Source organism: Rhinoraja longicauda, chromosome 3 (genome assembly GCF_053455715.1).
Source record: "Rhinoraja longicauda isolate Sanriku21f chromosome 3, sRhiLon1.1, whole genome shotgun sequence".
Taxonomy (NCBI): domain Eukaryota; kingdom Metazoa; phylum Chordata; class Chondrichthyes; order Rajiformes; family Arhynchobatidae; genus Rhinoraja; species Rhinoraja longicauda.
The window spans coordinates 2,822,458-2,848,941 of record NC_135955.1 but is presented as its reverse complement, the minus strand read 5'-3'; the positions used below and the strand labels follow the sequence as shown (position 1 = coordinate 2,848,941).

At 54.5% G+C, this 26,484-nt stretch overlaps 1 protein-coding gene across 1 annotated transcript; it reads right to left on the bottom strand.

The window, feature by feature from the left end:
• Window positions 1–251: 251 nt before the first annotated feature.
• Window positions 252–26,484, bottom strand: prkaa1 (protein kinase, AMP-activated, alpha 1 catalytic subunit). The gene is made up of 9 exons (XM_078431087.1): window positions 26,342–26,484; window positions 24,427–24,568; window positions 21,335–21,428; window positions 18,948–19,092; window positions 12,897–12,984; window positions 11,769–11,993; window positions 7,191–7,686; window positions 5,666–5,792; window positions 252–4,036 (listed from the first exon to the last, which is right to left on the bottom strand). The coding sequence occupies exons 1-9, from the start codon at window positions 26,460–26,462 to the stop codon at window positions 3,777–3,779; spliced, it is 1,698 nt and encodes a 565-aa protein (XP_078287213.1). The 5' UTR covers window positions 26,463–26,484; the 3' UTR covers window positions 252–3,776.

Here is a 26,484-nt window from a genome sequence, read left to right as displayed (position 1 = left end):
AGGAAGATAGAGGGAGAACTGGGAAGGAGGAGGGGAAGGGAGGGACAGAGGGACTATCTAAAGTCGATGTTCACACCAAGGGGCTGCAAAAAGGGGAAGAGACCGTGTACCGTTTGTATTTACAATGTGAGAGGTCGAGTATCTGAAGGGGCTGCTCCTCAAGTTTTGGCTCCATTTTAGTCCCACGCTCCTGATATTTGGGCACCCGGTACAGAGGGGGGAGGGTCGTGATGGGGGGGGGGGGGGGGGGAGGGGGTCTCCCTGTCGGTCTGCTCCTGGGCCTGGCCAAGATGGCCACTTGCGGGTCCAAGCAGTGGGTAGTCGAGGGCCGCACAGGGGTCGGCTGCCCGCCCCTCTTCCGGGCCAACGTCCGTCCGTCCGTCCGTCCGTGCGTGCCCGCGTGTCCCTGGAGAGGGAACACGCGGTGTATCTGGCCGTGGGAGTGTGTGACGAGGGGGCTTCACGCTACCCTGTGTGAAATGACAGGACACTGGAAATGAAAACACAGCACCACTTTTGATCCGATCGACTGCAAAAATCAGCATTTATTTTTTTTTACAAAATGAGTTGTTGCATTTATTCACGTTATGAAAAGCCGTGATGTGGCAAAAGGCTTATTTACTATTTTCAGTACTGAATTACAGATCAGTGTGGACGATGCCTAAAAAATGAAAACTACAAAATTAGATGTACGCAGAATACAAAAAAAGGGTCATCCTGTTTCAGTGTACCCCCAGTGGCAATGTTCAGGTCTCTCCTGCGGGCTTGCTCAATCTGGGCACGTTCCTAATTCATACAAGAACAAAAAAGACTGTAGATTCCAGAAATCTGAAATCATCCTTCATTTGTGTCACAAATCCCGGTTTACTGCATCGGGGGGGAGAGACTGTTCTGCCCCTTGCCCCTGCAGTTCAACAAATTCTCCAGCGCCTGAGACTAATTACATTCCTGCTCCCCCTCCCCAATCTGACGGCACAGGCACGATCTGCCCTCACTTACCGCACCGCAAACCTTTGCCCCGTTCGGAGTATCGGCGCGTTCATCCACCATGTTGGGCTCTGCCTCCGTTGCATCCTCGGTAACACAGCTGGGACGCAGAATGAAGTTTCCCCCCATGGTCCCGACTAGAAACGTCGTCTGCCCCATTCCCCCCCCCCCCCCCCACAGTCACTGCCTGACCCGCTGAGTTACCCCGGCACTCTGTGAAACGTCACCTATCCGTGTTCTCCAGAGATGCTGCCTGACCCGCTGAGTTACTCCAGCACTCTGTGAAACGTCACCTATCCTTGTTCTCCGGAGATGCTGCCTGACCTGCTGAGTTACTCCAGCACTCTGTGAAATGTCACCTATCCATGTTCTCCGGAGATGCTGCCTGACCCGCTGAGTTACTCCAGCACTCTGTGAAACGTCACCTATCCATGTTCTCCAGAGATGCTGCCTGACCCGCTGAGTTACTCCAGCACTCTGTGTTCTACACACGCCCAGGCTGGGGACATCATGAAAATAAGCTTGGGGATGCACGAAACTTCATTTGGACAATCTTGAACAAAAAAAAATTGATGATCTTCCTCTAGTGTTGTCTTTGTCAATGGTTTTGATTAGTACGGGTGTCAGGGGTTACGGGGAGAAGGCAGGAGAATGGGGTTGAGAGGGAGAGACAGATCAGCCATGATTGAGTGGCGGAGTAGATTTGATGGGCCAAATGGCCTAATTCTGCTCCTAGAACTTATAAGCGCAGTTAAATACTGATAGGTATCTGCATAAACACAGTGCACATCTTTGCACACAGCCCTTCCTTCCCTGGTGGTGCTCCCAGAATTTATGTACTTGAGATAATCCTCTCTGCACCATCTCACCCCTCCAGTTCCAAATTCCCTAAACCCCACACTAATGTTCCTGGAAGTCTGAATCGTGGATTCAATCTTGTGTCTACCCGGGCTCTGGGGATTGGGCAGGTGTAACAGTGAAGCCCATTGTCGGGGCTGCAGTGGTGGAAGCAGCTGGCCGTGTGGTGGGCAGGGATGGGCTTTCTCCTGGATCAGTACCAGAGTTCAAGGCATCTGATCATGTCCCAGCCTTTCCACCACCGTCTGATCAGACTTTAGACTTTGAGATACAGCGTGGAGACAGGCCCATCAGCTCAACGTACAGTAAACTACTTCTATCCTACATATTATCGGAAGCCAATCAACCTACTAAACCCGCACGTCTTTGGGATGTGCGAGGAAACCGGAGCACCTGGAGAAAACCCACGTGGTCACAGGTGGGAACGTACAAACTCCATACAGACAGCAACGACAGTCAGGATTGAACCCGGGCCTCTGGCGCTGTCAGGCAGCAACTCTACCGCCCTGCACCCACGCTGAACTTGAGTCGATCTGATTAAGTCCCAGACCTCGATACATCTGATGGGAAGCCCAGAGCACGAGGGTTCCGATCTGCAGTGAATACCAGCTCATCACGACCAAACCGGACATTATCTGCAATAAGCGATCCTCACCGTAACCCCCCCCCCCCCCGCAGCCTGCGGAGTGGACCAACTGTGGGCCCAGAGTCCCCACGGGGGGAACGCCAACAACGCCACGTTCAACAGCCGCCGCACCGGCCAATGACCTGCTTCATCGTTAGCTCCCGGCAAGGTTCGGTGTAACCAGGAGACACAAGAGGCTGGAATCACGATCAAAACACAAAGCGCCGGAGGAACTCGACGGCTCAGGCAGCAACTGTGGAGGGAATGAATGGACCAACGGCGTTCTTCAGATCGACGAAGGGTCCAGACCTGAAACGTCGTTGGTCCACGTTCTCCAGGGACGCTGCCTGACCCGCTCAGTTGCTCCAGCACTCTGTGAAACGTCACCTATCCACGTTCTCCAGGGACGCTGCCTGACCCGCTCAGTTACTCCAGCACTCTGTGTCGGTTCTGGTGAAGGCCTTGCGTCAGTTCCTCCGGCGAGATGTTTTTCTTTGCTCCAGATTCAGAACATGCCTGGATACCCCGACCTAGGACATCCCTGGGGTGCCGCGGACCAGTGCAGTAGCAGCGATGGACCACAACCAGCACCCTCAGTCTGAAGAAAGGTCCCGACCCGAAACGTCGCCTGCCCATTGCCTTCACAGGTGCTGCCTGACCCGCCGAGTTCCTCCAAGCTCTCTGCGTGTGTTTTTGGTTGCAATAATCCCCAGGTGTGAACGTTAGCCTAGAGAAGGGCGGTCTGCCCCCCAGGATCCTAGAGTTAAGGGGGTTATGCAAAGAACTGCGGTGGCAAGCGTGTCAGAGATGCGAGGCTGGGCGGGGAGCTACAACAAGGCAACATCGACGCATGCTCACTGCCTCCCCTGGTCAGGGTGTCTCAGGGCCACCCCAGCCCCCGGTCCCGGTCCCGCAACGCAAAGAGTTGCCCGTTCAGCTGCCCACCCCCATGGGGAGCCCACACACCGATGCACCTCGGTGGTCGGACGCTGGGGGAGCGGGGGGGGGTCACAAACGCTGGGGTCCTACCCGACGCACACATCGCCTTTGCTGGAATGAAAGGCTTGAGAGCAGAGCAATGGATTTGCCAGCAGCCAGCCAGCCAGCCAGCGTGCGCGACACAGACAGAGGGAGGAGCGGGCGGGGAAGGGAGAATACTGGGGCTCACCTCCCTCTTCCCACCGCCCTCCAGCCTCCCCGGTCGGCACCAGGGGGAGCAGAGGGTTTCGGAGCGAGCTGCCTGCAAGCATTTGGTCTGGTGGTCCGCGGCGCGGGAGGAGCGGGCGGGAGGGCGGGCGGCCGGCCGCTACCGGGCCAGCAGCTTGATCAGGTTGGCACACATCTCGAAGAACTCGATGACGTAGCTGCCGGGCCCTGGCGACGGCTCCAGGGGCGGCGGCAGCAGCGCTAGCGGCGGTGTCGGCGGCAGCTCGCCCGCCACGGGGCTGTCCGCAGGCCTGCCCGCCGAGTCCGACTTGCTCTTGAGGCTGGTGCGGCGCTGGCTGCTGACGGAGCCACAGCGGTGGGGGGTGGCACTGCCCGAGCGGGACTCCCCACACTCGTCCGCTGCACAGAGAGAGAGAGAGACACACAGGGTCAACACGCAGCACACACGCTACACCGGCACACACACACACACACGCTACACCGGCACGCACACACACACACTCTACACCCCAGCACACACACACTCTACACCGGCACACACACACACACACTCTACACCGGCACACACACGCTACACCGGCACACACACACACACTCTACACCGGCACACACACGCTACACCGGCACACACACACACACTCTACACCGGCACACACACACACACTCTACACCGGCACGCACACACACACTCTACACCGGCACACACACACACACTACACCGACACACACACACACACTCTACACCGGCACACACACACACTCTACACCGGCACACACACACACACACTCTACCCCAACACACACACACACAATCCCAGCACACTCACACTCTACCCCAACACACACACACACTCTACACCGGCACACACACACACTCTACACCGGCACACACACGCTACACCGGCACACACACACACACTCTACACCGGCACGCACACACACACACTCTACACCGGCACACACACTCTACACCGGCACACACACTCCACACCGGCACGCACACACACACACTCTACACCGGCACACACACACACACTACACCGGCACACACACACACACACTCTACACCGGCACACACACTCTACACCGGCACACACACACACACACACACTCTACCCCAACACACACACACAATCCCAGCACACTCACACTCTACCCCAACACACACACACTCTACCCCGACACACACTCTTCCCCAACACGCACAAACACACTCTACCCCAACACACACATTCTTCCCCAACACACACACACTCTTCCCCAACACACACTCTTCCCCAACACACACTCTTCCCCAACACACACACTCTACCCCAACACACACACACACTCTACCCCAACACACACACACACTCTACCCCGACACACACACACACACACTCTATCCCAGCACACACACACACACACACACAACCCCAGCACACACACACAACCCCAGCACACACACACACACACACTCTATCCCAGCACACACACACTCTACCCCAACACACACACTCTATCCCAGCACACACACACACTCTACCCCGGCACACACACACACACACACACTCTCTTCCCCAACACACACACACACTCTTCCCCAACACACACACACTCTTCCCCAACACACACACACTCTTCCCCAACACACACACACTCTTCCCCAACACACACACTCTTCCCCAACACACTCTTCCCCAACACACACACTCTTCCCCAACACACACTCTTCCCCAACACACACACACTCTTCCCCAACACACACTCTTCCCCAACACACACACACTCTTCCCCAACACACACACATCTTCCCCAACACACACACACTCTTCCCCAACACACACACACACACACTCTTCCCCAACACACACTCTTCCCCAACACACACACACTCTCCCCCAGCACACACACACTCTACCCCAGCACCCACCCTGACCCCGGCCCCACCCTGGCATGCCCCCCCCCCCACCCCAGCGCCATCCCCAGCAGCCACCCACGCAGGGCACCCCTCCCGTTAGGACTGTCAGGGCAGGTGGGTGTGCTGACCGTCGATGCTGCGGAAGTCCACCAGGTAGGTCCTGCTGTCCACCTGGTAGAGCTGCAGACTCATCTTGGAGAAGGAGCCCGTCATGGCGTTCATCCTCCGCACCCGCAGGTGGTAGGGGTTCACCAGCTGCAGTGGTGGGAGGGGGAGAAGTGTCACAAAGTCACATAGCACCTTCGGCCCAACTCCTCCACGCCCGCCAACATGTATGTCCCAGCTACACTCGTCCCACCTGCCCATGCTTGGTCCATATCCCTCCAAACCTGTCCTATCCATGTACTTGTCTAACTGTTTCTTAAACGTTGGGATAGTCCCGGCCTCAACTACCTCCTCTTGCAGCTCGTTCCACACACCCAACACCCTCTGTGTGAAAAAGTTATCTCTCAGATTCCTATTAAAACTTCCCCCCCCCCCCTACCTTTTAGTTTATTTTTTTAAGTTTAGAGATACAGCCCTTTCGGCCCACCGGGTCCGCGCTGACCAGCGATCCCCGCACATTAACACTATCCTACACCCACTAGGGACAATATTTTTACATTTATGCCAAGCCAATTAACCTACAAACCTGCACGTCTTTGGCGTGTGGGAGGAGACCGCACCTGGAGTACTGTGTGCAGTTTTGGTCTCCAAATTTGAGGAAGGATATTCTTGCTATTGAGGGCGTGCAGCGTAGGTTTACTAGGTTAATTCCCGGAATGGCGGGACTGTCGTATGTTGAAAGACTGGAGCGACTAGGCTTGTATACACTGGAATTTAGAAGGATGAGAGGGGATCTTATCGAAACATATAAGATTATTAAGGGGTTGGACACGTTAGAGGCAGGAAACATGTTCCCAATGTTGGGGGGAGTCCAGAACCAGGGGCCACAGTTTAAGAATAAGGGGTAGGCCATTTAGAACTGAGATGAGGAAAAACTTTTTCAGTCAGAGTTGTGAATCTGTGGAATTCTCTGCCTCAGAAGGCAGTGGAGGCCAATTCTCTGAATGCATTCAAGAGAGAGCTGGATAGAGCTCTTAAGGATAGAGGAGTCAGGGGGTATGGGGAGAAGGTAGGAATGGGGTACTGATTGAGAATGATCAGCCATGATCACATTGAATGGTGGTGCTGGCTCGAAGGGCCGAATGGCCTACTCCTGCACCTATTGTCCATCCACGGAAACAGGCCCTTCGGCCCACCAAGCCCATGCCGGCCATCGGGAAGCCAGCCATCTAATCCCATTTTCACTTGGTCTTGATCCTCCTCTGCATTGGTGACTCACACACCCCCATTCTCACTCCCTCCCTCCCCTACTCTCCTTCCCTCACCTTCTGCTCGTAGTCAAACTACTTCATGGCATGGCACACCTCTCCCCCTGACTCCCCCTCCCCCTCCCCCCCTGTCTCTCCCCCTCTCCCCCCCTTCCACTCGTAGTGGAGCTGCTTCATGGAGCGGCCCCCCTCCCCCTCCCCCCCCTCACCTCACCTTCCACTCGTAGTCGAGCTGCTTCATGGAGCGGCCCCCCTCCCCCTCCCCCTCCCCCCCCCTCACCTTCCACTCGTAGTCGAGCTGCTTCATGGAGCGGCACACCTCTGCCATGATGTCGTTGGGCCTGCTCTGTGAGCGGATGCCCAGGTGCCACTTGGCCCGCCTCACGCCGAGGTGCTTGGACTTCTGCGGGTTGAGCTCGTCGAGGGTGTGGCGGGGCCGGGCGGCCGTGTCGGCCACCAGGAAGGGCATGCGCTCGGGGTGGGCCCGGCCGGCCAGCTGCTCGTCCAGGAAGGAGGCGCTGTCGGGCGGGCTGGACGCCAGGTAGAAGTCCCTGGCCTCGTGCATGATGCGGCGGTTGTCGATGATCAGGTGGTAGGCCACGGCCAGCGGGTCCTGGTGCTCATGGCTGTACAGGCAGCTCAGCACCTCCTCCTCCGCACACTCAAACTTCTCACACACCTCCCGCAGGGCCTCATCATCAATCATGCTGCTGCTGTAGCCAGGGTCCTCCGGGAACAGGTACTTGGGCAGCTCCTGCTTGAACCACTCGTGCTCCCTGTGGAGAACAGCCCGCCGTCACACCGGAACACGGGACATGCCGTCACACGGGACACACCATCACACGGGACACTCCGTCACACGGGACACGCCGTCACACGGGACACGCCGTCACATGGGACACAGGACACGCCGTCACACGGGAGCAAACGCTACAGGACACGCCTTCACACCGGAGCACACGCTATGGAACACAGGACACGCCGTCACATGGGAGCACAGGCTATAGGACACGCCATCACACGGGAGCACACGCTAAGGGACACACCATCACACGGGAGCACACGCTACAGGACACGCCATCACACGGTGGCACACGCTACAGGACACACCATCACATGGGAGCACACGCTACAGGACCCGCCATCACACGGGAGCACACGCTGCAGGACACACCATCACACGGGAGCACACACTACAGGACACGCCATCACACGGGAGCACACGCTACAGGACACGCCATCACATGGTGGCACACGCTACAGGACACACCATCACACGGGAGCACACACTACAGGACACGCCATCACACGGGAGCACATGCTACAGGACGCACCATCACACGGGAGCACACGCTACGCGACGTGGTTTACAACTCTCTGACTGAAAAGGTTTTTCCTCATCTCCGTTCTAAATGGCCTACCCCTTATTCTTAAACTGTGGCCCCTGGTTCTGGACTCCCCCAACATTGGGAACATGTTTCCTGCCTCTAACGTGTCCAACCCCTCAATAATCTTATACATTTCGATAAGATCCCCTCTCATCCTTCTAAATTCCAGTGTATACAAGCCTAGTCGCTCCAGTCTTTCAACATATGACAGTCCCGCCATTCCGGGAATTAACCTAGTAAACCTACGCTGCACGCCCTCAATAGCAAGAATATCCTTCCTCAAATTTGGAGACCAAAACTGCACACAGTACTCCAGGTGCGGTCTCACTAGGGCCCTGTACAACTGCAGAAGGACCTCAATGTTTCGGGGGAGTGTTTGCTGGTGCTGTTGGGAGGAGTTTGAACCGACATGGCAGGGGGATGGGAACCAATGCAGGGGGATGGGAACCAATGCAGGGAGACAGAGGGCCATAAAATGAGGGCAGAAGCTAAAAGTCGAAGGGAGAAAAGTGGAAAGGCTAAAAATGTTAAAACTAACCTGAAAGCTTTGAGCCTCGAGGTGAGGAGCATTCGTACGAAGGTGGATGTACTGAATGCGCAGTTAGTAGTTAAGGGATATGATATAGTCGTGATTAGGGAGACATGGCTCCAGGGTGACCAAGGCTGGGAGCTAAACGTGCAGGGGCATTCAATATTCAGGAAGGATAGACAGAAAGGAAGAGGTGGCGGGGTGGCTTTGCTGGTTAAAGAGGTCCATGCAATGGTAGGGAGAGACATTAGCTTGGATGCTGTCGGATCTATATGGGTCGAACTGCGAAATAGCCAAGGGCAGAAAACGTTCAGTCACTCTGCACCTCCATCCCCCACCAGGAAGGCCCTAATGCCCTCCGTTTCTTCCTCGACCGCAGGACCAGCCCATTTCCCTCTGCTAACACTCTACTCCGCCTAGCAGGGCTGGTCCTCACCATCAACAACTTCTCCTTTGACTCCTCCCACATCTTTCAAGTCCAAGACGTAGTAATGGGCACCCGTAAGGGCCCCAGCTTTGCCTGCCTCTTTGTAGGGTACGTCGAACAATCCCTGTTCCAGGCGTGCACTGGCCCTATCCCCGAACGGGAAGGTGCTGGAGTCGATTATTAAAGATGTTGGACTGTGGGTGACGAAAACTCGTCCAAAAGACTTGTTTTTTTGGATGACAATAACGGTTATTCTGATTCTGATGTAACAGCAGTGCATTTGGAAAGCAGTGACGGGATCGGTCAAAGTCAGCATGGATTTATGAAGGGGAAATCATGCTTGACTAATCTTCTGGAATTTTTTGAAGATGTAACAAGTCGAATGGATAAGGGAGAGCCAGTGGATGTGGTTTATCTGGACTTTCAAAAAGCCTTTGACAAAGGTCCCTCACAAGAGATTAGTGAGCAAAATTAGAGCACATGGTATTGGGGGTAAGGTATTGACATGGATAGAGAACTGGTTGGCGGACAGGAAGCAAAGAGTAGGAATTAACGGGTCCTTTTCAGAATGGCAGGCAGTGACTAGTGGGGTGCCGCAAGGCTCAGTGCTGGGACCCCAGTTATTTACAATATATATTAACGATTTAGACGAGGGAATTAAATGTGACATCTCCAAGTTTGCGGATGACACAAAGCTGGGTGGCAGCGTGAGCTGCGAGGAGGATGCTATGAGGCTGCAGGGTAACTTGGACAGATTGCGTGAGTGGGCAGATGCAAGAAAGATGCAGTATAGTGTGGATAAATGTGAGGTCATTCACTTTGGTGGCAAGAACAGGAAGGCAGATTATTATCTGAATGGTGTCAGATTAGGAAAAGGGGAGGTGCAACGAAGCATGGGTGTGCTTGTACATCAGTCACTGAAAGTAAGCATGCAGGTACAGCAGGCAATGTCGAAAGCAAATGGCATGTTGGCCTTCACAGCGAGAGGATTTGGGTATAGGAGCAAGGAGGTCCTACTGCAGTTGTACAGGGGCCTGATGAGACCACACCTGGAGTATAATAAAGATTATTAAGGGGTTGGACACGTTAGAGGCAGGAAACATGTTCCCAATGTTGGGGGAGTCCAGAACCAGGGGCCACAGTTTAAGAATAAGGGGTAGGCCATTTAGAACAGAGATGAGGAAAAACTTTTTTAGTCAGAGAGTTGTGAATCTGTGGAATTCTCTGCTTCAGAGGGCAGTGGAGGCCAATTCTCTCAATACATTCAAGAGAGAGCTAGATAGAGCTCTTAAGGATAGTGGAGTCAGGGGGTATGGGGAGAAGGTAGGAGCGGGGTACTGATTGAGAATGATCAGCCATGATCACATTGAATGGCGGTGCTGGCTCGAAGGGCCGAATGGCCTCCTCCTGCACCTATTGTCTATTGTATTGTGTGCAGTTTTGGTCTCCTAATTTGAGGAAGGACATTCTTGCTATTGAGGGAGTGCAGCGTAGGTTCACCAGGTTAATTCCCCGGATGGCGGGACTGACATAAGATGAAAGAATGGATCGGCTGGGCTGGTATTCACTGGAATTTAGCAGGATGAGAGGGAATCTGATAGAAACATATAAAAGTCTTCAAGGTGTAAGAAGGAACTGCAGATGCAAGTTTAAATTGTAGACACAAAGAGCTGGAGTAACTCAGCGGGACAGGCAGCATCACTGGAGAGATGGAATGGGTGACGTTTCAGGTTGAGACCCTTCTTCAGACTTAAAGTCTTAAAGGATTGGACAGGCAAGGTGAATGGGGAGTCCAGAACCAGGGGTCACAGTTTCAGAATAAGGTGTAGGCCATTTAGGACTGAGATGTGGAAAATCTTTTTCACCCATTGAGTTGTGAATCTGTGGAATTCTCTGCCACAGAAAGCAATGGAGGCCAATTCACTCGATGTTTTCAAGAGAGAGTTAGATTTAGCTCATTGGGCTAACGCAATCAAGGGATATGGGGAAAAAGCAGGAACGGGGCATTGATTTGGGATGATCAGCCCTGATCATATTGAATGGCGGTGCTGGCTCGAAGGGCCGAATGGCCTATTCTTGCACCTATTTTCTATGTTTATATGTATCTATACACGAACAGCGCACGCTAAAGTACCCGGTGTTACACAGGGAGCACAAGCTAAAGGACCCAGCGCTACACGTACAGCACATGCTGAAGGACCCGGCGTTACATGTACAGCACACGCTAAAGGACCCAGTGTTACATGTACAGCACATGCCGGGGGGTGGGTGAGCCGGGGGGTGGGGTGGGTGAGCCGGGGGGTGCGGGTGGGGTGCCGGGGGGTGGGTGAGCCGGGGGGTGGGGTGGGTGAGCCGGGGGGTGCGGGTGGGGTGGGTGAGCCAGGTGGGGTGAGCCGGGGGGGTGGGTGAGCCGGGAGGTGGGTGTGGGGTGAGGAGCCGGAGGTGGGTGAGCCGGGGGGTGGGTGAGCCGGGGGGTGGGTGAGTCAGGGGGGGGCAAGGCACGCCTCCACTGACCGGATGTCCTTGATGGTGGTCCTCTTCATGGGGTCGACCTGCAGCATGTGTTTGAGCAGGCTGGTGACGGACGGGTTGAGGTACTGTGGCGTGTAGAAGATGCCATCGCAGATCTTCTTGAACAGCATGGACACGTGGTCGTCGTCGAAGGGGAGGGTGCCGCACAGCAGGGCGTACAGGATCACCCCACAGCTCCAGATGTCCACCTCCGGCCCCGCGTACAGCCTGGGGACAGGGCAATGTGGGCTCAGCTCACAGGGGGTCCTCACCCACACCACCAAACCCCCGGCCCACCCCATCCCACTCAACTGCACCCCACCCCACCTCCACTCCATCACATCCCCACCCCCTCATCCCATCAGATACCCATCCCATCTCTTCCTAATCCCATCCCCACCCCCAACAGACCCCCATCCCACCTCATTCCCACCCCCAACAGACCCCCATCCCACCTCATCCCAATTCCATCCCCACCCCACCAGATCCCCCTCCCATCTCATCCCCACCCCCATCAGACCTCCATCCCACCTCATCCCCACCCCATCCCGCCTCATCCCAATCCCATCCCCACCCCCATCAGATCCACATCCCACCTCATCCCCACCCCCATCCCACCTCATCCCCACCCCTAACAGACCCCCATCCCAATCCCACCTCATCCCCACCCCATCCCGCCTTATCCCAATCCCATCCCCACCCCCATCAGATCCCCATCCCTCATCCCCACCCCTAACAGACCCCCATCCCAATCCCATCCCCACCTCATCCCAATCCAATCCCCATCCCACCTCATCCCCACCCCTAACAGACCCCCATCCCAATCCCATCCCCACCTCATCCCAATCCAATCCCCATCCCACCTCATCCCAATCCCATCCCACCTCATCCCAATCCAAATCCCGCCTCATCTCATTCCCAACCCCACACCCATCAGATCCCCATCCCACCTCATTCCAATCCCAACCCATCCCATTCAGTCCCACCGCCTCCCATTCCACTGCATCCCCACCCCACCCAATCCCATCTCCACCCATACCATCCCCACCCTCATCCCACCCCCAGCCCATGGCCATGCTGTCCGTCCTGTCCGCAGTGCAGTGTAGCCCAGCGGCTGGCCACTGGCCCTACCTGCCAGAGATGACCTCGGGTGCGGCGTAGTTGGGGGAGCCACAGCTGGTCCGCAGGAACTCCCCGTCCGACATCATGTTGGAGAGGCCTGGGCAGGTGAGGAAGCGCAGTACAACCCCCGTTACCACTGACACACGGGGCAAGGCCAGGTAATGGCCCGCTCAATGTCACCCTCCCGCACCCAGCCCCACCCCAACACGTATCTCCGGTCGCTCTGCGGCCTAACATCGTGGAGCTGGCGGCCTTGCCGGGGACTGACTTTGAGCCCCACCGCGGGGTCGTGGACTTACCATCTGAGCGTGCGATCCCTTGCCTGGGATCGACGCTCCAACCGCGGCCTGCGGTCTCTAACATCGAGGAGCTCGCAGTCTCGGGTTGAGACCGGTCGGGAGCTCCAAGCTGCACGAGGTTTGACTAGCCCTGACCGGGGGTCCGATCGCATGGCACAGGGGAGCTGAAATCCACCCCCCCTCCCCCCCCGATGCAGGAGCTGGATCGACCCGACGAGGAAGGCCCACTGCCGCCCACGGGAGCCAAGATCGTCCCGTCAACGGAAGGTTAGAGGCCCCCGACCGCTGGAGGACAAAGAAGGGAGAGATTGAAATTTGTTTGGCCTTCCATCACAGTGAGGAATGTGGAGGAGTCACTCTGGTGGATGTTCATGTTAAAATGTATTTTGTGTGGCCCGTTGCTTTTTAATGTTCCTCGTATGTTGCAAAAAATACTTGGCTGATAAAGTATGATTGTGATTGATTCCAACTACCAGCACCATTCCCAAATCACATTCCCATCTCCGTTCCCAACTCTTATTCCCAATCCCTGCCGTGACCCCACATCACATTCCCACTTCCAACCATTCCCGAATCATATTCCCATCTTCTCGTCCATCCCCGCACCACATTCCCGCTTCCAGCTCCATTCCCAACTCACATTCCTAATCCCAGCTCTGTCTTCCACCCAGCCCCTGCCCCATCCTGGCATCACATTCCTACTTCCAGCACCACTCCCCACTCATATTCCCAATCCCTGCCCTGACCCCACATCACATTCCCGATTCCCATATCCATGCCAACACCCAAACGTGCCTGATTCCCACATCATATTCCCACTTCTAGAACCATTCCCAACTCACCTTCCTAATCCCAGCTCTTATCTGCCAGCCCCTACCCCAATCCCACTTCCAACATCATTCCCATATCCTGATCCATTCCCACACCACATTTCCACTTCCAGCCCCATTCCTGAATCACATTCCCATCTCCATTCCCAATTCCCATTCCCATTCCCTGCCCTGACCTCACATCACCACTTCTAGCACTACCCCAAAATCTCGTCATCTGGATCTCGTCATCTGAAATCGGGATCATCTCCTGATCCAGCCTAACACCCAACCCTACCCAATTCCCACACCGGATTCCCTCTACCAGCGCCGTTCCCATATCACATTCCCAGCTCAGTGTCCTACAACGAGACAACTATACCAATGTCTCCACAGCTAGGATTGGTGGCGTGTAGTGCTAAACCTTACGTTAAGGCCAAGATGATTTCATTTTCAGAGTCATTAATCCGGCAAATAAATTTATACACAAAGTAGACACAAAATGCTGGAGTAACTCAGCGGGTCAGGCAGCATCTCGGGAGAGAAGGAATGGGTGACGTCTTGGTCTGAAGAAGGGTCTCGACCCGAAACGTCACCCATTCCTTCTCTCCCGAGATGCTGCCTGACCCGCTGAGTTACTCCAGCATTTTGTGTCTACCTTGTGTATAAATCTATTTGCCGGATTAATGACTGAAAATTAAATCATCTTGGCCTTATCAAACATCACACTACCAATCCCAGCTGTGGAGACATTGGTATAGTTGTCTCATTGTAGGACGCTGATTTTTTGGAGTATTGTGTACAGTTTTGGTCTCCTAATCTGAGGAAAGACATTCTTGCCATAGAGGGAGTACAGAGAAGGTTCACCAGATTGATCCCTGGGATGGCAGGACTTTCATATGAAGAAAGACTGGATAGACTAGGCTTATACTCGCTGGAATTTAGAAGACTGAGGGGGGATCTTATAGAAACATATAAAATTCTTAAGGGGTTGGAGAGGCTAGATGCGGGAAGATTGTTCCCGATGTTGGGGAAGTCCAGAACCAGGGGTCACAGCTTAAGGATAAGGGGGAAGTCTTTTAGGACCGAGATGAGAAAACATTTCTTCACACAGAGTGGTGAGTCTGTGGAATTCTCTGCCACAGAAGGTAGTTGAGGCCAGTTTATTGGCTATATTTAAGAGGGAGTTAGATGTGGCCCTTGTGGCTAAAGGGATCAGGGGGTATGGAGAGAAGGCAGGTACGGGATACTGAGCTGGATGATCAGCCATGATCATATTGAATGGCGGTGCGTACAGGCTCGAAGGGCCGAATGGCCTACTCCTGCACCTATTTTCTATGTTTCTATGTTGTAGGACACTGATTTTTTTTTAAATTCCTGGTTTTAAACCGTGCTTTTGTATGTCATTTATTGTGCTTGTGTATGATGTCATTTATTGTGCTTGTGTATGATGTCATTTATTGTGCTTGTGTATGATGTCATTTATTGTGCTTGTGTATGATGTCATTTATTGTGCTTGTGTATGATGTCATTTATTGTGCTTGTGTATGATGTCATTTATTGTGCTTGTGTATGATGTCATTTATTGTGCTTGTGTATGTCATTTATTGTGCTTGTGTATGATGTCATTTATTGTGCTTGTGTATGATGTCATTTATTGTGCTTGTGTATGATGTCATTTATTGTGCTTGTGTATGATGTCATTTATTGTGCTTGTGTATGATGTCATTTATTGTGCTTGTGTATGATGTCATTTATTGTGCTTGTGTATGATGTCATTTATTGTGCTTGTGTATGATGTCATTTATTGTGCTTGTGTATGATGTCATTTATTGTGCTTGTGTATGATGTCATTTATTGTGCTTGTGTATGATGTCATTTATTGTGCTTGTGTATGATGTCATTTATTGTGCTTGTGTATGTCATTTATTCCATGTAATGTCGTGTCTTTTATTTGGACCCTGAGTCTGTAATAAAGTATTGAGACTATAGGTACAAAATGCTGGAGGAACAGGTGACATTTCGGGGTCGAGGCCCTTCTTCGGAAGGAGATTCAGGGCAGAGGGAAATCAGACCGGACCGCGTACGAAAATCGGCCGACAGAGGGGCCGGCGGAGGCACAGTTGGAGGGACAGGTGGAGGGTTGATGTTTAGGGTTGGGACCGTTTTTCAGACTGATGGAGTGTAGGGGGGGGGGGGGGGGGGGGGGTGCCGGTAAAAAGAGGTAGGATTTGTGCGGCACGGTGGCGCAGCGGTCGAGTTGCTGCCTTACAGCGAATGCAGCGCCGGAGACCCCGGTTCGATCCTGACTACGGGTGCTGTCTGTACAGAGTTTGTACGTTCTCCCCGTGACCTGCGTGGATTTTCTCCGAGACTTTCGGTTTCCTCCCTCACTCCAAAGACGTACAGGTTTGTAGGTTAATTGGCTTGGTAAATGTAAAAATTGTCCCTAGTGTGTGTAGGATAGTGTTAATGTGCGGGGATCGCTGGTCGGCGCGGACCCGGTGGGCTGAAGAGCCTGTTTCCACGCTGTATCTCTAAACTAAACTAATCTAAAGCAGGACACGTGATGGGTGCAGACCTGAGGAAGAGAGAGCTAGATAGAGCTCTTAAGGATAGCGGAGTCAGGGGGTATGGGGAGAGGGCAGGAACGGGGTACTGATTGAGAATGATCAGCCATGATCACATTGGATGGCGGTGCTGGCTCGAAGGGCCGAATGGCCTCCTCCTGCACATATTGTCTATTGAATTGCAGGTCTGGAATCTGGAGCAAAGCGCAGAGTGCTGGAGGAACTCAGCGGGTCAGGCAGCATCTGTGGAGGGAGTGGACAGACGTTTCGGGTTGAGAACCTTCTTCTGACCGATTTGTCAATCAAGGAAAAGATCAGTGAAGTGACAAGTGGACGTGGGTGAGGGGGAGAGAATGGACAGATAAGTGACAAAAGCTGGAGGTGTCAGATAAGGAGAGAAGTGAAATGTGAAGCTGGAGGGAGGGATATGGGTGGAGGGGATAATAGGGCAATGGGATCATTTATAACACGTATCACCGTGTCTGAAAATACAAACAAATTGCTGGATGTCCTTCAGTAGGCCCTTGTTCCCCCAACCCCCCCCCCCCCCACTTCTTTTTTCCAGCTCCTCCCCACCTCCCTCTCTCTATCAGTCAGAATAGACAATAGACAATGGGTGCAGGAGGAGGCCATTCAGCCCTTTGAGCTAGCACCGCCATTCAATGTGATCATGGCTGATCATTCACAATCAGTACCCCGTTCCTGCCTTCTCCCCGTACCCTCCAGCTATCTTGAAGAGCTCTATCTAGCTCTCTCTTGAAAGCATCTGAAGAAGGGTCCCAACACAAACCATTGCCCGTCCATTCCCTCCACAGATGCTGCGTGACCCACAGACGTCCTCCAGCACTGTGGTTTATTACAAGAGTTAGGTTGCTTTGTTTACAGTAAAGTGCAGCAGGAATTCAGCGGGTGTCAGGGGGGGTTATGGGGAGAGGGCAGGAGAATGGGGTTAGTTGGGAGAGGCGGATGAGCCATGATTGAATGAATGGTGGAGTAGACTTGATGGGCCGAATGGCCTAATTCAGCTCCTTTCGCCTCTGAACATGAACGAGGTGGCAGCTATCGGAGGCAATGACCTGGCGACGTTTCGGGTCGGGACTCTTCACCAGACTGCTTTGTTAATCAAGGAACAGAAGAGAAAAGATCTTGTGGTTCGGCCCGTGTTGGGTTTTGGTTTGTATTCTTTAATCGTTCCTCATGCGCTCACCTCTGCGACACTTGTTTCAAACAACATTAGTTCCGCGCCAGTGCATTACTCCGTAATGAAGAGGCGGTGCCCGGTTCTACGATTTTCGCCAGGAGACGGAGAGGGGAAATGTTTCACGGGAACCCACGGGGCAACTATTCCACACAGTAGTACACGGGGCAACTATTCCACACAGTGGTGGTGACATGGAAAGAGCTACGAAGGATGCAAAAATAATAACGCAAAGTGACGGAGCCAGTTAGCATTCCCAATCGGCTGAGGTACTCCAGCATTTTGGGTCTTTTTCGATAATTCAGCATCTGCAGTTCAGCATCTGCCAGAGGAGGTGGATGAGGCAGGTATCATAACAACATTTAAAAGACACCTGTACAGGTGCATGCATGGGAAAGGTTTAGTGGGATGTGGGTCAAATGCCAGCAAATGGGACTATCTCAGATGGGCCATCTTGGTCGGCATGGATAAGTTGGGCCGAAGGGCCTGTGTTTCTGTGCGGGAGGACATTATAGCACTGGCAGAGTCCTGTGGGTGTGCAGGGCAGGCTAACACAAGGGCACACACAACCCTGGATCCATCTATCCTGCTCTCCTCACTCCCACCTTTCCTCAGCCTCCCACCCAATTAGTCTGAAGAAAGGTCCCACCTCGAAATGCCCCTGATCCATGTTCTCCAGAGACGCTGCCTGACCCGCTGAGTTACTCCAGCACTCACTCTGTGAAACGTCACCTGTCCATGTTCTCCAGAGATGCTGCCTGACCCGCTGAGTTACTCCGGCACTCTGAAACGTCACCTATCCATGTTCTCCAGAGATGCTGCCTGACCCGCTGAGTTACTCCAGCATTCTGTGAAACGTCACCTATCCATGTTCTCCAAAGATGCTGCCTGACCCACTGAGTTACTCCAGCACTCTGTGAAACGTCACCTATCCATGTTCTCCAGAGGTGCTGCCTGACCCGCTGAGTTACTCCGGCACTCTGTGAAACGTCACCTGTCCATGTTCTCCAGAGATGCTGCCTGACCCACTGAGTTACTCCAGCACTCTGTGAAACGTCACCTATCCATGTTCTCCAGAGATGCTGCCTGACCCGCTGAGTTACTCCAGCACTCTGAGTTTATTTTGTACCGCAACATTTGCAGTTGGTTGTGTCCACACAAAGACGGGCAGCTGGGGCTCTTACCGAAGTCGGCGATCTTGGCGTTCATCTGGGCGTCCAGCAGCACGTTCTCGGGCTTCAGGTCGCGGTGGACCACCATGTGCCGGTGGCAGTAGTCCACGGCCGAGATGATCTGCTGGAAGAGCCGCCGGCTCTCCTTCTCATCCAGCTGCAGCGACACAACGCGGGCAGGGTCAGGGAGAGTATGTGTAGCCCCCCACCCCCATCCCAGCCCAACCGGGTCACGACATGGGTCACAACACGGGCAGGGTCACAACACGGGCAGGGTCAGGGAGAGTATGTGTAGCCCCCCACCCCCATCCCAGCCCAACCGGGTCACGACATGGCCCCCAGGGTCACAACACGGGCAGGGTCAGGGAGAGTATGTGTAGCCCCCCACTCCCCATCCCAGCCCAACCCGGTCACAACATGGCCCCCAGGGTTACGACACGGGCAGGGTCAGGGGGAATATGTGTAGCCCCCCACCCCCATCCCAGCCCAACCCGGTCACAACATGGCCCCCAGGGTCAGGGAGAGTATGTGCAGCCCCCACCCCCCATCCCAGCCCAACCCGGCCCCCAGGGTCACAACGCGGGCACGGTCAGGGAGAGTATGTGCAGCCCACCCCCCCCCATCCCAGCCCAACCCGGCCCCCAGGGTCACAAAGCGGGCTCGGTCAGGGAGAGTATGTGCACCCCCCCACTCCCCATCCCAGCCCAACCCAGTCACAACATGGCCCACATCGTCACAACATGGGCAGGGTCAGGGAGAGAATCTGCAGCCCCCACCCCCATCCCAGAACCTGGTATCCCCAGCCCCATCGCAACTCCAAACAATCCCCAGGGACACCGGGAGTCCCGCAGGCAGCGAACGTCAATGGAGAGACACAGGCAGAGAAGGTCACCCAGAGACACAGGCAGAGAAGGTCACCCAGAGAGACACAGATAAGGTCACCCAGAGACAGAGAATGTCACCCAGAGACACAGAGAACGTCACCCAGAGACACAGAGAATGTCTCCCAGAGACACAGAGACAGAGAACGTCACCCAGAGACACAGAGACAGAGAACGTCACCCAGAGACATAGAGACAGAGAACGTCAACAGAGATACTGGCACAGAACGTCACTGGGGGTACCACAGACAGACATCAGCATGAGAGAGATAGGCAGAGAATGCTACCGGGAGAGATAGAGGCAAAGAACATTAGCAGGAGAGATACAGGTGGAGACTTCACCGAGAGAGATACAGGCAGAGAACGTCACCGAGAGATACAGGCAGAGAGACTTCATCGAGAGAGAGATGCAGGCTGAGAAGGTCACCGAGAGAGATACAGGCAGAGAGACGTCGCCAAGAGAGATACAGGCAGAGAGACATCACCGAGGGAGATACAGGCAGAGAATGTCACTGGGAGACCCACAGACAGAGAACGACACCGGGAGAGATACAGGCAGATAACGTCACCGGGAGAGATACAGGCAGTGACTTCACCGGGAGAGATACAGGCAGAGAACGTCACCGGGAGAGATACAGGCGGTGACTTCACCGGGAGAGATACAGGCAGTGACTTCACCGGGAGAGATACAGGCGGTGACTTCACCGGGAGAGATACAGGCAGTGACTTCACCGGGAGAGATACAGGCGGTGACTTCACCGGGAGAGATACAGGCAGATAACGTCACCGGGAGAGATGCAGGCAGTGACTTCACCGGGAGAGATACAGGCGGTGACTTCACCGGGAGAGATACAGGCAGAGAACGTCACCGGGAGAGATACAAGCGGTGACTTCACCGGGAGAGATACAGGCAGTGACTTCACCGGGAGAGATACAGGCGGTGACTTCACCGGGAGAGATACAGGCAGTGACTTCACCGGGAGAGATACAGGCGGTGACTTCACCGGGAGAGATACAGGCAGAGAACGTCACCGGGAGATACAGGCAGAGGGACGTCACCGAGGGACGTCACCGAGGGAGATACAGGCAGAGAACGTCACTGGGAGACCCACAGACAGAGAACGACACCGGGAGAGATGCAGGCAGATAACGTCACCGGGAGAGATACAGGCGGTGACTTCACCGGGGGAGATACAGGCGGTGACTTCACCGGTGGTCCCACAGGCAGGAAACGTCACCACAAAAACCCGCACATCTCTGGGATTTGGGAGGAAACCGGAGCACCCGGGGGAAATCCACGTGTTGACTGGGAGAACGTGCAAACGCCACACCGACAGCACCCGAGGTCAGGATGGAACGCGGGCCTCTGTCGCAGTGAGGCAGTGGCTGTACCCCCCGCGCTGCCGTGCTGCCCCGATTGCTTCGGCGCTACGGGTTACTAGTCACACTCTAGACTCTGCGAGACTCTGGCAGCAGCACAGTTCACCGCAGTGCCAAACACCCACAGGTCCAGCTCACCTTGCCATTCTTGCAGATGTGATCAAACAGCTCTCCCCCCGACACGTACTCCATCACCATGAATATGTCCGTCGGAGTACTGATCACTTGGTACCTGGAACACAAAGAGGGGATGGGTGAGTGCAGTGACCTCAGCCAGCAGGAGGGACGGGATCGTGAGCGGGGGGGGGGGGGGGGGTGCAGAAGGATGCTGGGACACCACATTCCTCGTGTACCGAGCTCGAGGGATGTGGGGAGACCTGTTAGAAGTAGATTAAATTATGAGAAGCATTCACAGGGTAGACAGTCACAACCTTTTTTTCCCAGGGTGGAAACGCCACAGACTCGAGGGCATAGCTTAAAGGTGTCAGGGGCAAAGTTTAAAGGAGATTTTTAGATTTACATTTAAATTTAGAGGTACAGCGCGGAAACAGGCCCTTCGGCCCACCGAGTCCGCGCCGCCCAGCGATCCCCGCACACTAACACTATCCTACACACACTAGGGACAATTTTTACATTTACCCAGTCAATTAACCTACATACCTGTACGTATTTGGAGTGTGGGAGGAAACCGAAGATCTCGGAGAAAACCCACGCAGGTCACGGGGAGAACGTACAAACTCCATACAGACGGCGCCCGTAGTCAGGATCGAACCTGAGTCTCCGGCGCTGCATTCACTGTAAGGCAGCAACTCTACCGCTGCGCCACCGTGCCGCCGAGACTAGCCGAGCGTGGAAGCGTTGGGTCCAAAATTCTTCTGCAGACCCGACAAGCCTCTCCTGCGGGCCCGGCAACCCTCCCCCAACTGACGATCCGTGGACCCGTTGCCAGGCGGCGAGCGTCCCCCAGGGGCGTGGGTGGGCGAGAGGAAAGGGGAGAGGGAGTCATTCACCTCTTGAAAACATGAATTGGCCTCCACTGCCTTCTGTGGCGGAGAATTCCACAACTTTCTGGGTGAAAAAGTTTTTCCTCATCTCAGTCCTAAATGGCCTACCCCTTATTCTTAAACTGTGACCCCTGGTTCTGGACTCCCCCAACATCGAGAACATTTTTCCTTCATCTGGCCATTCCAATCCCATAAGAATTTAATGTTTCTAAAAGATCCCCTCTCATCCTTCTAAATTCCAGTGAATACAAGCCCAGTCAACCCATTCTTTCTTCATATATCAGTCCTGCCATCCCGAGAATGAAGCTGGTGAACCTACACAGCACTCTCTCAATAGCAAGAATATCCTTCCTCAAAGTAGAAGAGCAAACCTGCACACAGTACTCCAGGTGCGGTCTCACTAGGGCCCTGTACAACTGCACACAGTGCTCCAGGTGCGGTCTCACTAGGGCCCTGTACAACTGCACACAGTACTCCAGGTGCAGTCTCACTAGGGCCCTGTACAACTGCACACAGTACTCCAGGTGCAGTCTCACTAGGGCCCTGTACAACTGCACACAGTACTCCAGGTGAGGTCTCACTAGGGCCCTGTACAACTGCAGAAGGACCTCTTTGCTCCTATACTCCTCTCGTTATGAAGGCCAACATTCCATTGGCTTTCTTCACTGCCTGCTGTACCTGCATGCTTACTTTCAGTGACTGATGTACAAGCACACCCAGGTCTCATTGTACTTCCCCATTTCCTAATGTGACACAAGTTACATAATAATCTGCCTTCTTGTTCTTGCCACCAAAGTGGATAACCTCACATTTATCCACATTATACTGTATCTGCCCACTCACCCAACCTATCCAAGTCACCCTGCATCCTCCTCACAGCTCACACTACCACCCAGCTTTGTGTCATTCACAAACTTGGAGATGTTACATTTAATTCCCTCGTCTAAATCGTTAATATATATTGTAAATAACTGGGGTCCCAGCACCGAGCCTTGCGGCACCCCACTAGTCACTGCCTGCCATTCTGAAAAGGACCTGTTAATTCCTACTCTTTACTTCCAGTCTGCCAACCAGTTCTCTATCCATGTCAATACCCTACCCCCAATACCATGTGCTCTAATTTTGCACACTAATCTCTTGTGTGGGACCTTGTCAAAGGCTTTTTGAAAGTCCAGATAAACCACATCCACTGGCTCTCCCTTATCCATTCTAGATTGTTACATCCTCAAAAAAATCCAAAAGATTAGTCAAGCATGATTTCCCCTTCATAAATCCATGCTGACTGACTGATCCCGTCACTGCTTTCCAAATGCACTGCTATAACATCTTTAATAATCTCAAGCATCTTCCCCACTACCGATGTAAGGCTAACGAGTCTATAATTCCCCATTTTCTCTCTCCCTCCTTTCTTAAAAAGTGGAGTTACATTGGTTACCCCCCAGTCCACAGAAACTGATCCAGAGTCGAGAGAACATTGGAAAATGATCACCAATGCATCCACGATTTCTAGGGCCACCTCCTTGAGTACTCTGGGATGCAACCCTGGGGAGTTATCTGCCTTCAGTCCCAACAGTTTACCTAACACCATGTCCTGACTAATGTGGATTCCCTTTAGTTCCCCTCTCCCACTATATCTTCAGTCCCCTGTATTTCTGGGAGATTGTTTGTGTCTTCCGTAGTGACGACAGAACCAAAGTACTCATTTAACTGTTCTGCCATTTCCTTGTTCCCATTATAAATTCACCTGTTTCTGACTGTAAGGGACCTACATTTGTCTTCACTAATCTTTTCCTCTTCACATATCTAAAGAAGCTTTTAGTCAGTTGTTATATTCCCCACAAGCTTTCTTTCGTGCTCTATTTCCCCCTCTTAATTAACCCCTTTGTCCTCCTCTGTTGAATTCAGAATTTTCCCCAGTCCTCCTGATTGGTATTGGGATGTCAGGGGAGAAAAGGGGGGAATGGGGTTGGAGGGAGAGATAGATCAGCCACGATTGAATGGCGGAGTGAACGATGGGCCGATTGGCCTAATTCTGCCCCTATTACTTATCAGCTTAACTGAAGTCTACATCTCCACTGGCAGCTTATTGCATTTCTGCACCAACCTGTAGTGCCTGTCAGTCCCACGACAGCGGTACCTGCTTTGATCTTGCCCACCACCCTGTACTGTTCCCCCCCCCGCCAGGTGGAGCCCTGGAGCCTCCCCCCAGCTGCCCCAGGTACTTGCAGTTTGATGATGTGTGGGTGTCTGAAGAGTTTGAGGTTCTGGATCTCGCGGCGGATTTTGCCAACCACGTCCAGGCTACGGATCTTCTGGCGGTTCAGGATTTTCACCGCCACCTTGTGCTGGGTCAACTCGTGCATGCCGACTGCCGAGAGAGCGAGAGGGGAGAGCAGTGAGCGGAGAACAGTGGTGGGGTAAGGGCTGTGGAGGAGGGAGCGGCTGTGGGCCGAGGTTGAGTGGGAGTGGAGAGTCCCAGGGGCAGGACTGGGGAGGGGGAGGATGGGGCAGGTCGGGGGGGGGGGCAGTGAGGGAGCACTGGGGGTGGGGGGGGGGGAATATGGGGGAGGGAGACCTGGGTGTTGGGGTGGGATCTGGACAGTGGGTGGGGTCAAGGATCATGGGTGAGGTCTGGGGGTGGGGTCAGGAGTCACAGGGTGGGGTCTGGGTCCTGTTTTTTGCCTGCTTTCTCCTGCACAACCGCCAACAGCTGGGCTATCTTGTGCAGGTTTCGCTCGCGTGGGTACTGGTTGCAAAAGCGTTATTTAGATTTTTATGTGGGCAAGTTTGGTGAGATGATCCATGTCCAAGTTGTCGAGCTGTGACTTGAAGAGTGACAAGGTTGGTGCACATCTGGTGGTGTCGGGAAGGATGTTCCACTCTGGGATAGTCCATGGATGTCGTGACTGTAGGTAGCTATTTTTGTTTGCTCTAATTCTAGTATAAATGAAGTGACCCGAGGACTGTCTTGTAAATCTCTGGGTATTGGATTGGATGAGGTGAGATATGTTACTGGGGATGGGGGTCACAGGGTGGGGCCAGGGGTCACTGTGTGGGGTCTGGGGTCACAGTGTGGGGTCTAGACCCTGGTATTGGATTGGATGAGGTGAGATACGTTACTGGGGATGGGGGTCACAGGGTGGGGCCAGGGGTCACTGTGTGGGGTCTGGGGTCACAGTGTGGGGTCTAGACCCTGGTATTGGATTGGATGAGGTGAGATATGTTACTGGGGATGATGCCAGGAGTCTCTTTGCAGTCAGTACAGGGTCACGGGGGGGTGGGGTCTGGGGATGAGGGTCACAGGGTGGGGCCAGGGGTCACTGTGTGGGGTCCAGGGTTACAGGGCGGGGTCTGGACCCTGGAGGGGGGTCAGTGGTCTTAGAGTGGGGTCTGGGGACGGGGGTCACAGTGTGGGGTCTGGGAATGAGGGTCACAGGGTGGGGCCAGGGGTCACTGTGTGGGGGTCCAGGGTTACAGGGCGGGGTCTGGACCCTGGAGGGGGGTCAGGGGTCTTAGAGTGGGGTCTGGGGACGGGGGTCACAGTGTGGGGTCTGGGAATGAGGGTCACAGGGTGGGGCCAGGGGTCACTGTGTGGGGTCCAGGGTTACAGGGCGGGGTCTGGACCCTGGAGGGGGGTCAGGGGTCTTAGAGTGGGGTCTGGGGACGGGGGTCACAGTGTGGGGTCTGGGAATGAGGGTCACAGGGTGGGGCCAGGGGTCACAGGGCGGGGTCTGGACCCTGGAGGGGGTCAGGGGTCTTAGAGTGGGGTCTGGGGACGGGGGTCACAGTGTGGGGTCTGGGAATGAGGGTCACAGGGTGGGGCCAGGGGTCACAGGGCGGGGTCTGGACCCTGGAGGGGGTCAGGGGTCTTAGAGTGGGGTCTGGGGACGGGGGTCACAGTGTGGGGTCTGGGAATGAGGGTCACAGGGTGGGGCCAGGGGTCACAGGGCGGGGTCTGGACCCTGGAGGGGGGGTCAAGGGTGAGTGTGGGGTCAGAGAGCGGGGTCTGGGCTGTGAAGGGGGTTCAGTGTGGGGTTAGGGGATGGGGTCCGGGGTCAGAGTGTGGGGTCTGGACCCTGTGGGGGGGGTCGCGGGCCGGGCAGGGCCGGGCAGGGGGCGAGGCTGGGCCCACCGCTCTCACCCTTGACTTTGCCGAAGGTGCCGACCCCCAGCGTGTCGCCCAGCCGGTAGTGGCCGATCTTCACGCGCCCGCCCTCCGCCTTCGGCTTGTCCGCCGCCGCCACCGCCACCGCCGCCGCCATCTTCCGCCGGGACCAGCGCCGT

Excerpts from the sequence above, each read along its gene's own strand:
- prkaa1 (XM_078431087.1), bottom strand. The coding sequence starts at position 26,462 with ATGGCGGCGGCGGTGGCGGTGGCGGCGGCGGACAAGCCGAAGGCGGAG. Across the intron at positions 24,569-26,341 it reads CACCTTCGGCAAAGTCAAGG|TCGGCATGCACGAGTTGACC; the intron begins GTGAGAGCGGTG and ends CTCTCTCGGCAG. Across the intron at positions 19,093-21,334 it reads ACATCTGCAAGAATGGCAAG|CTGGATGAGAAGGAGAGCCG; the intron begins GTGAGCTGGACC and ends GTGTCGCTGCAG.